The 13,461-nt window shown below is 42.1% G+C and overlaps 1 protein-coding gene across 4 annotated transcripts in view; it reads right to left on the bottom strand.

Moving 5' to 3' along the window:
• Nucleotides 1-11,575, bottom strand: part of dym (dymeclin) — a 79,731-nt gene extending 68,156 nt beyond the window's left edge. For 2 of the 4 annotated variants that reach the window (XM_053478363.1, XM_053478365.1), the window contains exons 1-6: nucleotides 11,401-11,575; nucleotides 6,317-6,539; nucleotides 4,434-4,486; nucleotides 4,209-4,302; nucleotides 3,977-4,110; nucleotides 3,493-3,565 (exon numbers count right to left, since the gene is read on the bottom strand). In XM_053478363.1, the coding sequence (XP_053334338.1) occupies nucleotides 3,493-3,565; nucleotides 3,977-4,110; nucleotides 4,209-4,302; nucleotides 4,434-4,486; nucleotides 6,317-6,456 (494 nt within the window). In that variant the 5' untranslated portion in view covers nucleotides 6,457-6,539; nucleotides 11,401-11,575. Of the gene's footprint in view, nucleotides 1-3,492; nucleotides 3,566-3,976; nucleotides 4,111-4,208; nucleotides 4,303-4,433; nucleotides 4,487-6,316; nucleotides 6,540-7,665; nucleotides 7,748-11,400 lie in introns of those variants that run through there. The other 2 variants (XM_053478366.1, XM_053478367.1) reach the window with 2 other exon arrangements.
• Nucleotides 11,576-13,461: the final 1,886 nt, after the last annotated feature.

Here is a 13,461-nt window from a genome sequence, read left to right as displayed (position 1 = left end):
TTCCACATTTATCCTGCCTGCTTATTGGCACGGGCGTTCGTTTAATTACGTTAATTGGCAGTTAGCGCCAAGTTTAAGGAGGCAAATGAAGCACTTAATGATTTTGTGGGAGTCGTTTAATTATGATTGAGTCAGCTGTAATGTCCTCACCAGGGCCTGCTGACACACACACACACACACACACACAGCTTCACTTTTACAGTGTAAACTATTTACTGTTAATGTAACTACGACTGCCAGGTTTTTCCCAAACACAGACTGAGAGAGAAACAGAAAGAGAGAGAGAGAGAGAGAGAGAGAGAGAGTCTTTAAAGAAACGAAGGAAATGATGAATGTGGCTTGGTCCAAGAGGAAAAACTGAAGACACAGCGAGATCATTCAAAGCCTGGGAGAGGCATTCGGTTTTATTTCTGTAGGGGGTTTTTTCCCTCTCAGACGAAGTGCTAGACAGAGCAACTTTTGGGCTGACGATGCGCTTACGAGTTCTAGCACGTATCTAGCTGACTAGCTTTAAGACAAAATACGTTTATTGTTATCGGTAGTGCGTTTAAAGATGCTCCGAAATCGAGGAGGACATCTGTCGTAGCTGGTGTTCGATGGCTCAGGACTATATGGGAGGGGCATACTTTCCATCGCCTGTCCATAACAAGGACACCAGCCAGTCATAGGCATCTCTGAGTGAACGGGTATGGAAAAGACCCGCTGGCACTTTCGTTCGACTGTGCTCGCTAGTTTTGTAACAGCGGAGCGCTAGCTGGTGGGAACCGATAAAAAAAAAATTAAAAAAAACTTTTGTTTAAACTTTACTTCCTTCTAAGTGTGTGACCTGGTCGATCAAGAATTTGCAGGAAGAAAAAAAAAAAAAATACATAAAAAGGCGCAATTTTCTGAAAAGATTTTTTAAATGGCTGCACTCTGCCCCCTTGTGGCCACTTCTCATATACACGTACATGTTTTGGTGGTTGGAAAGACAGAAAAAAGACTGAATAAACTGTTTCTCCTTTATAAACACGCACTCGTATGAATTTGTTGTTCTGGTCCGGTTTAATCCAATCCCTCTCGCTGCCGTCTACAGAACGAGCGGAAGCTGCGTAACAGCCTGCGCCAGGACGAAAAGTGTCTTGCGTTCTGAACATTGAGGACCTTTGAACGCGGCCCAAGATTCTTTGGATCGAGCACGTAGCTAGGAAATCGGCAAATTGTCAACAAAGCCGGGGGAGAAAATAATAACATTCTGAGCGCTTTAACAATGGAGCGGCTCGGTGTAGCGGAGCGCCGTGCGCGGGAGCCAGAGTAAATAAAGGACATTCCGCTCGTCTCTGCCTGGACTGAGCCATAAAAAAAAAAGAATGTGTTTCATTTCTGAAGGTTTTTCTTCCTCTTTCCCAAATCCCTTTTATTAATCCTCCTCTTTATATATTTAATAAAAACACTGCAGAGGAGCCGACAGCATCTTTAAATAACACTCCGTCTCACGCCACCACACGGGTACGGTTTACTGACAGACCTGCTCTGTGAGGACAACGAGAGACTCGCTCTGTTATAGAAAGGGAAAAAATCTATTACTTCAACACACAGACACAAGAGAGACACAGAGAAATAAAGCAAAAAAGAACCACAGAAACAGAAAGAGAGACACATACAGAAAGAAATACAAGTGAAGAAATATAAAGGAGAGACACAGAAATAAAAAAAATAAGCAAAAAGAGAGACATGCCTAGAAACAAAGAAAAAGACACTAAAATAAAGAGACAAAAAAAAGAAAGGTACTTAACAACAAAAGGAGAGATACTGTAGATGCTGAAACAAAAAAGGATACAGAGAAATAAAAAGAAGGGCACATGCAGAAACAAAAGGAGAGACACAGAAGTTAAGAGACAAACGAAATTGTTAAGGCCGCGTCCTGGTGTACAGCAGATATGATAAGGCGTGTGCAGGACGAGGACATTCTGCAGCGTCCCACAGACACGCAGGGGATCACAGTTTCTAATCATGAAGATGAGGGACGAAATAGGACACGGGACAGGAACTACACACACCCGCATACACACATCTGATCAGGTGAATCGTTTTAGGATTAATATCGATAACACACACAACGAGACAGAGAGCAAGAGAGAGAGCGACAGAGAGAGAGAGCGACAGAGAGAGATAGACCAAGCCAAACACACACACACACACACACACACACACACACACACAGTGTGGGCAGAGGGTCATCAGCAAAAACCCGTACACAAACGTTCAGCTACAGTCAGAGGGCCGTGCGGACTGGGTGGGCGGGGCATACTCTCTCTGACCTGTCAATCATACACAGACACACACACGCTCGCTCACACAGGGCTTACAATTGAGCTTGTGTAAACAAGCATTTGTCTTCCTTTGTCCCTGAAAGGAGGTGAGCCGATAGACTTTTTACTTTATAAAATGGCCTCACGTCAATCATTTAATAGCCTCAATATTTAAATGTTAATAAAAAATCCCAGAACGTGACAAACCACCCTGAAATGCACTAAAAAGAGATCCACATGTACAGAAAGAGAGACAAAGACGGAAAGACATACAAAAACAGACAAAAAGAGAGGGTCACAGAAAAAGGACAAATAAAACAAACGACAAAATGAGAGAGACAGACAAAAGAGAGACTCACCCGGACAAAAAGGAGGGAGAGAGAGACACACAAGAAAGAGAGGTACAGACAGACAAAAGCAAGACAGAAAAAAAAAACAGACAGAAAAGAGGGAGAAAGACACAGACAGACAAAGGTGAGAAATAAAGAGATGCACAAATCAACAAAAAAAAGTCAGAGACATTTTTGTTGATGTGTCAGACAGAGAGAAGAGGAAAAGAGGGACAGACGAATAATTGCGCTATGAACGTCCTTAGTCATGTGACTCTGTCTGACACAAAGATGAAAAGAGAGACAGAAACACACACGTGGACAGTAACAAACTCTGGCATGAAACACTTTAATCAGAGTAGAGCTCACACACACACACACACACACACACACACACACTGCTGCAGCCTGAAAGATGGTGAGAGGTCATGTGATATTTTACACACTGTATAAAATCAAGACTTCAGCAACACGTCTGGTTTCGTCCAAGTGAAGTTCAGCGAATTCCACTGAAACCAGCTTCCGGATTAATTACTGACTCGCCTCATACCGTGACCTGTGGAGCCCCAGGTAAAATATCCTCTAACCACTGAACACACACACACACACACACACACACACACACACACACACACACACACAGAGTACAGGACAGACTGAACGTGTGACTCAGGATCCACTTATTCACCGACCTTCACACATGAGTGTGAGACAGTGTGTGTACCCGGAATGCCACGTTGTTTACACACACACACACAAACACACAAACTACTTATTAGACAATAAACCCTCAGGGGATATCACGACACACCCACACACAACCACACACACATTTCTACAGGAGTAAATAAATAAATAAATAAGAATCTCACAGGAGAGGCACCTCCACGATGAGGTGGACCAAGTTACAGATCAGTTCCTCCATCAGATCTTCACTGCTCTGGTCTGAAAAACACACACACACACACACACACACACACACACACAGGACACGTTACATCAACACTGCACACAAACCATGTAATATTGGCTCCACGTTAAATAAAACACATTTCCTGATACACACGTGCACTTCCTGACCATCACGGACGTCTCTGGCTCGCTCATTAAAGACGGGTTAATGAATCTAATTAGTGTATAAATCTAAAAGCGCTATATACACGGTGTACTGTGCGAAAAGTAAAAGTGGAAAACTATTCCTCAGGACTACAATAAACAATACAACATAAAACTTTTGCACAGCACTGTAACCTTTTTTTTACATCATTCTTTTCTTCCAATCTTTAAGGTTGTGGAACAGCTGCACATCAAACTGATTCATTCCGTATACAGTAAGTCACTGAGCGGGTGTGTTACCGCAGGATCCTGGCGCCCTCGTGTGGTAGCCGAACTGTAAGTGCAGCTCGTCCTCGTTCATCTCTCTGATGAAGACTTTGAGCAGGCAGCGCACCAGGAACAGGGCATTATGGGCCTGCCAGATAAACAGCTGACTGCAGGGCGACAAGGAGTGATCACACACACGCACACACATTCACAAATAAAAATCTAAATCTAACAGCATTATGGTTTGATCTGCTTCTGCACTCACTCTTGGCATTCGGTGGAGATCTTCAGCTCTTTAGTTCTCCCCAGGAACACTCTTACTAATGCGCTGAAGTTTCCCGATCTAGGATTGTTCTTGACTAGAAGGGGGGAAAATAATAATAACCAATAAGCACAAGTACTAGATTAAAATAATTAACAAATGTTACAAAACACAAATAGGTGATTTTAAAAATGAAATAAAAAAAAATGTATTAAAAAAGTTGCATACTTAAAGTTTTGGCGAGGGGGATGACCGCCTCCTCCAAGAGCTTGGCATCGGCACTAAAACAGGAAGCAAGAGACAAGTTTCAGATTATTAATTTTTTATTCGGCTATTCGGTATTCATCTTCACTGTCCTTTTTCCGAGTGAAGACGTGAAATCGGTCGTGCCCACACTAGTTTAGCCATTTCACAGCAACAGGGGGAGTAAGTGTTAAACCACTACGGATAGGAATCGCCCGATACGAAATTGAGAGATTTTGTATTGTATTTTGCTGCGTGAACAATTTAGAGCACGCCACCTGCAGGATTATGCAGGAATGGCAAAAATTTTACCACCTCAAATGCAGCTTTAAAAAGCTGCAAAAATACTTATGCAACACAGCGCGGAGAGGTGAACGTGAACATCCATGACTGATTTAATGACTTAAGACCGGAAGCTGTACAGAAACTCCGATCTCCAAAGCGGTGTTTACTTTACCTGAAGGTTGTAACGACGTTGAAATCACATGTCTGTTTCGCGTTATCGTTACGTTAATTATGCGCTTTGCTGCGTTTCTTCCAGAAGGTGTGAAATTGAGGGCGGTTTTGATGCGAGTAAACTCATTTAACATGCGCGGAATGCTTTACTGGAGCCTGAAAGTCACTTTGGGTCAGTGACCGCATGCAAACGAAAAACGCTGGAGGGCGGGACTCGAACAAGCTGATTTTTCTCTCGAAGGGAAAAAAAAAAAAAAAAACAGATTACGTGTTTCAATCCTGACCTCAGGTTATTATCTGTGTGCATGTGTGTGTGTGTGTGTGTGTGTGTGTGTGTGTGTGTGTGTGTGTGTGTTCTCCCTGTGTACATTTGGGTTTCCACTGAAGTCAGAAACAAATCAGTTTGTATTAAGCATTAAGTGCATCCCGGTGCGATTCCATTACGGCATCACAATGGATCAGAAAAAATAGACTCTACTTCTGAAAAGCACGGTCTCTCCAGCCAGGTCAGCCTGTGATGTCATAAAAGCGGTGGAACAGCGCCGTGTGCTCACCGGTCTCCGCGGCTCCTGCCCCATGAGGTCAGCGAGGCAGCTAAACGGACCTGTCCTAACCAATCTGTCTCGCGCTGAGCAGGGACGTTACCCGTTCAGTATTCGTACACTTGTTAAAGTTTGCCAAGTCACAACTCGGCCGTGTGTGTGTCCACTAATCGAAATGCTGGTAATGTAGGCGCGTCTGGTAAATAACAGCTGCTACAGCACAAGCTCTCTTTTCGTGTGATGGCTATGACGGCTACGTGGCGTACGCTGACCTCACGTGACCCGCGTCTCGCTCCTGAGCGAGCGACTGTAAACCCGGGAGGAGACAGAAACTACTGAGGAGCTCGGCGAGCGGGGAAATGAAGTCATGTGAGAGCTCTCCCACTGAGAGCCAGACGGAGGCTAAGAAAATGTTACTGAAGGGAAAATTGTGCAAACTGTCAACTTCAGAAACGTTTAAAACGTGACGTGTTTTACTTTCAGGTCATTTGTGGGATGTGAACTTATACGCAAATGTAAAACGACAAGTGAGAAAACGTTCTTCAATGAGGAAAGAGCTAGAAATAGAGGGGTTATATAGGGGTAAGTGTGTTATACAACTGACATGTTTCTGCATGTGCGCATCTGTTTGCCCGTGTGCTGCGTCCGTCTGCTGCGTCTGTCCACATGTCCACTCGTGCGTCTGTGTGTGCTCGCATCTGTCCTTCTGTCTGTGTGCATCTGTCTGCCAGTGACTATGTGCATGTGTCTGTGAGTGCGTGGGTGCCTCTGTCTGCCTGTGAGTAGGGTGTGTGTCTATGTGTGTGTGTGTGTGTGTGTGTGTGTGTGTGTGTGTGTGTGTGCGCGCGCGCGCGCGTCTGTGTTGCTTACCTGCAGGAGGGGCTGGTGAAGGTAAAAGAGATGAGCTGGTTCCAGAAGGGCTCATTCTCTGAAATGGACTCGGGACCGATCAGGGTGCGGATGCTCTGACTCTCTGCCAGGTCGCTCACCTGGCTGGTGTTGGCACCCATTGCCCTCAAACACACCCACACTCACACACACACACGCGCACTCACACTCTTCCTCAGGTCCTCATCACCTCACACTTCAAACCCTGCAGAAACAATTTAGAAAACAAACATTTTAGCCTAAATACTTCGGCTGCTTTAGGAAAACAATGAGGTTAAATCCTTTTTACCTTCATCAAATTACCTTTAACCATTTATTACAAACACACACACAAAAAAAATATCTGTCCTGAGCCCACTGGTTCGGCTGAGAAACAACCCCGGTCATGAACGGTCTTAGAATGCTTCACTGTTTGCCTTACTTGCTTCTCAGCAACGGAAGTGGGCTCACTCACAATTTTGCCTAAAAACATGGCCATGAATAAAAAAAAAAACTTTCTCCCAATCATACAAAAACAGTTTGGTGACGAACAATTCCATTTCCAGCATGATGGAGCTCCTCGTCATGAGGAAAAAGTGATAACTAAGTGGCTCGAGGAACAAAATGCTGAAATTATGCGATCATGGCCAGGAAACTCGCCAGACCTTAATCCCATTGAGAACTTGTGGTTAATCCTCAAAGGCAGAAGGAGAAACAAAAACAAAAATCAACAAATTCTAAAAACAGTCTTACGTCAGTCTGGGTGTGGCCCAGAATTTGATTGACAGCATGCCAGTGCAAACTGCAGATATCTTAAAAAAGAAGGGTGTGCAAATATTGACTCTTAATGTAATTGTCAATAAAAATCTTTAACTCTTTTGAAATGCTTGTAATTATACTTCAGTATACCAGAGTAAGATCTGACACAAAGATCTAAAGACACTGAAGCAGCAGACTTTGTGAAAATTAATATTTGTGTCTTTCTCAAAACCTTTGGCCACAACTGTAAACATCTTGATTCACTATATCGAAGGATTAGAACCTCATGAACCGAGGTTTAGGTTTATTCTCTGATCCTGTTTATTCAATGAATTTAAGATGATGAACGAGCAAAAAATAGAGTCATGTGACACGTTAGGACAAGTCGGGGCAGTTTCAGTAGGAGTCAATATTGTGCAAGAAGATTCACTTAACTCAGGCCACGCCCCTTTAATTAACATCTAATGGAAACCGAAACAGAGAGAAAGAGAGAAAGAGAGCACTTAACTAACATTTGATGTTTCTAAACAATACAATACAAATAATTTCTAATACTATCTGAGTTTTTTCAAACTTAATTAAAACGTTAATACCTGGGCTGCTCATGAGAACATGACGACATGCCTGTAGACAACCGTCTGGCTCGATAGTCTGTTTTTATGTCTCTTCCTAAGTGTGTAAGTATTTCCATGATAAAAACTGACAGTGAGAACCGTCAAGCGCTTATCACGACGCCTCAAGTCGCCCACCGCAATTAACCCTTCGTCTAAGGATGGATAGAAAGAGAAAAACAACTCGCTTGGAAGCGCCAGCGACTCTTGGGAGCTTTCCGACTTGATACAAAAACCAATATGCACGTGACAGGAAAAACAGGTTGCGCTATTATTGTGTTTATAAAACTCTGTATTAACAGCTGCTTAAAAGTTGCACAGGCACATACACACAATCACACACACACAACACAGGTAGTCAGGCCATATCTGTATCACTTCTTTTTAAGACAGGTGTGTCTCACAAAGACGTTTAACTGTTTGGTTTGACCTTGTAAGTAAACACCAGTGATCCACAGAGCCGGGAGTCATGCAGGTAAAATCAACACGTGTAAGCGTCCTGCATCTGGAGCTTTATGAGAATCACGGGAGTCAGGTTGTAACAGAGTGGAACACATAGACAACGCTTAAAGCATTAAAGCCCCTTTTTTGGGGGCTTCTTTACTTAAACGTTGTTATCGGTGTTGAAAATCGGCTAGATGCGATTTATTGCACTGGAATTAATTAAATTAATCAAAAGCTACAGTACTGTCCAATCCAAGCTAAGAAACTTAACAGCGCTCTGGCCTAATTTTAGAGAGACAGGCAGACAAGTATTCAGCAGAAGCTCTCATCCAGAGCGATTACATTACACAGATGAAGGTTGAGGGCCTTACTAAAGGGCCCAACAGAAACAATTTGTTTTTAGGGGGGGGGTTTGAACACAGAACCTTCCAATTAGTAGTCCAACGTCTTAAACATTGAGGTACCCTGACATAGAAAGCCATAGAAAGATCAATAAAAAAAACAACAATGAACTAGAGCGTCAAACAGGCCTAGCAGACAGTCCAGCAAACTAAAAGAAAATGGCTCGTCACATGATTTCTCGCATGTTTTCAGGCTCCTACCATGTGACATTTTGCTGAAAGCATTGCACACATGATCATGTCATAAAAAAACTAGAACTACACCATCATTCCGTCCAGATCGTATAATACAGTCATTACAAATAACAGTGCACACTGACTTACATATCACACCACATATGGCCCTCCTTTAGACCTAAACACTTCCTGGAAGTTATTCTTTAACTTTAACTGAGACAGAACTAAGTCATCTTTGCACACACACCCATTAAACACACACACACTCCTAAACTATCTTTTTGTAAGAGGGAAGAAAAAAAAAGGATTTAACAGGAATGAGTGTTTGTTCAGCACCTTGCTCCACACCTTGCATCCTGGTCTGATTAAACATATTAAACCGACGAGCTCTGCATTTTACAGGGCTAGCTAACGCAGGGAAAAACCCTGAAGCCTTCATGTCTTTCTGTACTTTGTAGCTTGAATACACAAACACACAAAAAAAGAGGTAATTTCAAACGTCCAAATCATAGAAGCAATAAAAAAATATATATAAATAAAAACACAAATTTGATAATGTTACATCATAAACAACACGCCGTTTCCTTACTTACTGCTTCCAAGTCATCTGAATCGTCTCTCTTGTTTTATTTCTGGCTAACAAAGCTAACTAGCTCCTAACGCAAGGCTGAATCCCAAATCCCTCTGATCAAGAGCAATACTTGGTGTGTGGAACAAGGGACTGTACACCCTACGTAGCACACCAGCTTTCCTTTTTATGCTATTTAAATTTCAATCGCGGAAGATAACAGAGTTGATCTAAAGTGGAATAAGTAGAAATATCAAATAAATCAAATGCATATCTCAGGACTGTCCACCACCTCCATGGTTTATTCTCCTTACCTTTTGGCTACATGATACCAGTAAGAACCTAAAACTACTTTAATCCCTGTAAATTACACTTGGCGCAATAGTCAGTCGCCAACTCTGCTAGTCACAGTTAGTTTGTTCCTCCACTCGTGAAAGGATTTGTGTTTGTAAAGCAAAAATATCTGATTAAATTAAAAAAATGCATCATGATTAGTTGATGATAAATGGTGTTTGTGGAACTGTCGTATAAAAGCAATATCACAGCGTGGTATACAGTTGTACTGTATATCTGTGATATCGTTAGTCGTCACATACTGTATGTGTTGATATTCACCACAACAGCAATACCTCTCATGTGTTCACTCACTCATTCATCTTCAATACCGCTTTATCCTGTATCCAGGGTGGTGGGGGGCCTGGAGCCTATCCCAGGAGGCTTAGGGCACGAGGCGGGGTATACCCTGGACAGGGTGCCAATCCATCGCAGGGCACACACACATACACATAATTCACATAAATCTTTGGACTGTGGGAGGAAACAGAACATGCACTCCATGCACACAGAGACAGGAATCGAGCCTGGCCGGGAATAGAACCTGGACCCTGTGGGTAGTACTATCACAAGGCGATAGTACTAACCACTACACAACCGTGCCGCTCCTCTCATGTGATATTGCTTAATAATATGATGATAATAAATAAAAAAAAATTTAAAAAGTAAATTATTTGGCACTTGTAACACACTTGTGGCACAAGCAAAAATGTTTTTTCCAAACTGCTGCTTTTTGCGCCTCGAAGCTCAGTACTAACGCTTCCTGCTGAGTGAGTTCTTAAGGTGAAACTTCGTATTGCGAAATACATTTTCCCATATAAAATTATGTAAACAAATTCTTTTTTTAAAATATGTAAATTAACTATAAAATGCAATATATAGATATTAAGCCACTCACTCACTCATCATCGTCTATACCGGGTAATCCTGTATGCAGAGTCGCGAGGGGCCTAGAGCCTATCCCAGGAGACTTAGGGTATGAGGTGGGGGTACACCCTGGACAGGGTGTCAATCCATCACAGAACACACACATACATACACACTCACAATCACACACTACAGGCAATTTGAGAACATCAATTAGTCTAATCTGCATGTCTTTGGACTGTGGGAGAAAACCAGAGTACCCAGAAGAAACCCACCAAACACGGGGAGAACATGCAAACTCCGTGGACACGGAGGCGGTCATCGAACCGTACACCTGGACCCGGAAGGAGAAAGGTGTCAGTGCTAAGCACTAAGGATCCGAATGAGCAGATGAGCTACAAGGCTGTCAGTTTTGTCAACAGCTGTCTGTAAATACCAGAGCTCTCTGTCAGACTGATGTCTAGAGTCAGAGACAGAAGAGAACTATTCCCAGCTAATGAATCAACCAATGAGACGTCAGAACGCCTGGTTATGACGTCATAACTATATAATAACTGACAAGTCATGATTAGCTGGTGCAACAACACCAGCTAATGATTTTAATGAGATATTTTTACTAATGATAATGAAATCAAATGTTGCAAAACATATACATGCTCGCGCTGGAATAAAAAACAAAGTGAGACCAGGAAGTCGTTTTAGTTTGAAAACTCACGGACACTCCGTGACAGCTCGTTAACGTTAGTTACCGTTAAGCTAGTTAACTTTTTAAACCAACATTAAAGCACGGTATTCTTTCTTTGCGCGTTTTAAATCAACGTTCCGGTGTTGCCTCAGACACCTAGCACGAGCTAATCTACGCAGACTCAAAGTTAGCCTAGCGACCTAGCACGCCGGCTAACTGAGTTTTAAAAGGAGTTAACTCACCTACAAAATGACAGCTCCGGTTAGAAATACTCCTTTCTGTAGGTCTTCGTGTCGAAATACAAAACTCAAATAAACCACGAAGGCCTATTCGTAAACATGAGCGCGCATTAGGCAGTGCAGTTAAGCTTAGCTCAGCTAGCTAGCTCTCATTCCCAGCTAACAGTTTGACGTGCCGTCCACGTCGCCCAGCGACCGTACACCTGGACGTCAAAGCGTTATTATTTTTATCCCGCCCACTCCGTCGTCGCAAATTGTCATTGGTTAGGACTAAGACTTTGTCCAATCAGAGGTGAGCTACTAAATTATGAGCCAATCGTGGAAGTGCAGGCGGGACTTTATTGACGCGGACCAATCAGGAGGAAGAGGCTGCGTGGATGTCACGTGATACAACACGCTCCTTTTTTTTTTTGCGCATGCGTTGGGGTTATGCGTCAAATTTGACACATCAGAACACTGCCCTCTCTGGTCAGCCTGAAAACTGCACTTAGGTCTTAATTTTGAAATGATCAGTACAAACCTTTTCATATGGTCTGAAAAATGTAATTAAATGAGATAAATAGTTAAAAAAATCTATTTATTCATGACATTTTATATATATTTCTATTTTAATTATACACTGATCAGCTATATCGTAATGACCACATGCAAAATATTGAGTAGGTCGTCCTTCTGTCACTAAAACAGTGATTTGCTTTGTGTGTCATCAATTAGAGCTACAATAAAACTTTAATTGCATGTGCATCAGTGAGCCTTAGCCACCCATGACTCTATCGCCAGTTCACCAGTTGTCCTTCCTTGTACCACTTGGTGTTTCCTGACCACTGGAGACTGGGAACATCCCACATCTGGGGACATCACAATCTGGCCCTTGTCTCTCAAAGCCACTTAAATCCTTATGATTTTTTTTTTTCTGTTCCCTAGACATTAACTTTAGGGACACAAGGTTCACTTGCTGCTTAATATATCCCACCCACTCCCAGCCTTTATTGTAACGAGATATCGTAACTCTAGCTACTGAGAGAAGGGCCAAACTGTGACTGCTAGATGACCGGGTCAGAGCAACTCCTATGCAGTCTGCGGTGGTCAGGACATACTGTACCAAAAGTGATCCAAGGAAAGAAAACCGGTAAAACCGGTAACAGGGTCGTGGGTGTCCAGGTCTCATTGATACACATGGGGAGTGAAGGCTGGCCTGCGAAATCCGATCCAATAGAAGTGCTAGTGTGGGTCAAATTGCTGAAAAGGTTCCAACAGAAAAGTCAGAACACAGGTCATTACTGTTTGGGTTCCTAAAGGGCGGATCGGTGTATTTTTATTGTAACTTTGTAAATGTGTAAATTGTAAATTTGTACATTCGTCCAAAATTTTTACATTTTAAATTTGACATTTTTCCTATTTTAGTTGAAAGTTTTTTTTTTTAGGTACTGTGCATGGTTATGTACAGGATAAATAAAATTAAGCTTTTTTGTGATTTCAAATCAGTTTTCAACATTAATGCCTTCAAGAATAAAATGATTACCCAACTCAAACAGGAAAACAACGTTTTCTTTGTTATAACTGGCTACATTTTAGGAAACAATCTGAGAACGTAAACATAATTTGGAGACACCTCAGCGTCATCTGTCAATCTCACTGAATATTAAGATGGGGGAGGGATCAAAAAAAAAAAAAAAAAGAATCGACTTCCCGCCTTTATAGGACCTTTAGGATATTCGGATGATGCAGTTTGGATTTTAAACATGTGACTTTACCATCTTTAGTATTATTTTTCTTTAACTCAGGAAGGTGCATGAAAAGCACTCCTTTAAATACCTTTCAGAATTAAGGTAAATCAGTGGTTTTTGAGGCCCAACTAAGTTCACTTTAATTAGGTTTAATTTTAATATTTTAAAACTATGCATTGTTTTTTAAATATATTACTCACTTAGCTAGATGCAGTGAGCATAGCTGTACAAATGATACAGTAATCCCTTTGATGAAACTTCAAAAGACACGGAAAACTACAGTTTGGTAACTTTTTTTGTTCTTATTCTAAGATGCAACACAAACCTCAAACACATG

The sequence above is a fragment of the Clarias gariepinus genome, chromosome 19 (assembly GCF_024256425.1).
Source record: "Clarias gariepinus isolate MV-2021 ecotype Netherlands chromosome 19, CGAR_prim_01v2, whole genome shotgun sequence".
NCBI lineage: Eukaryota > Metazoa > Chordata > Actinopteri > Siluriformes > Clariidae > Clarias > Clarias gariepinus.
Note: the sequence above shows the minus strand (reverse complement) of the source record. Positions and strands in the feature narration are given on the sequence as shown.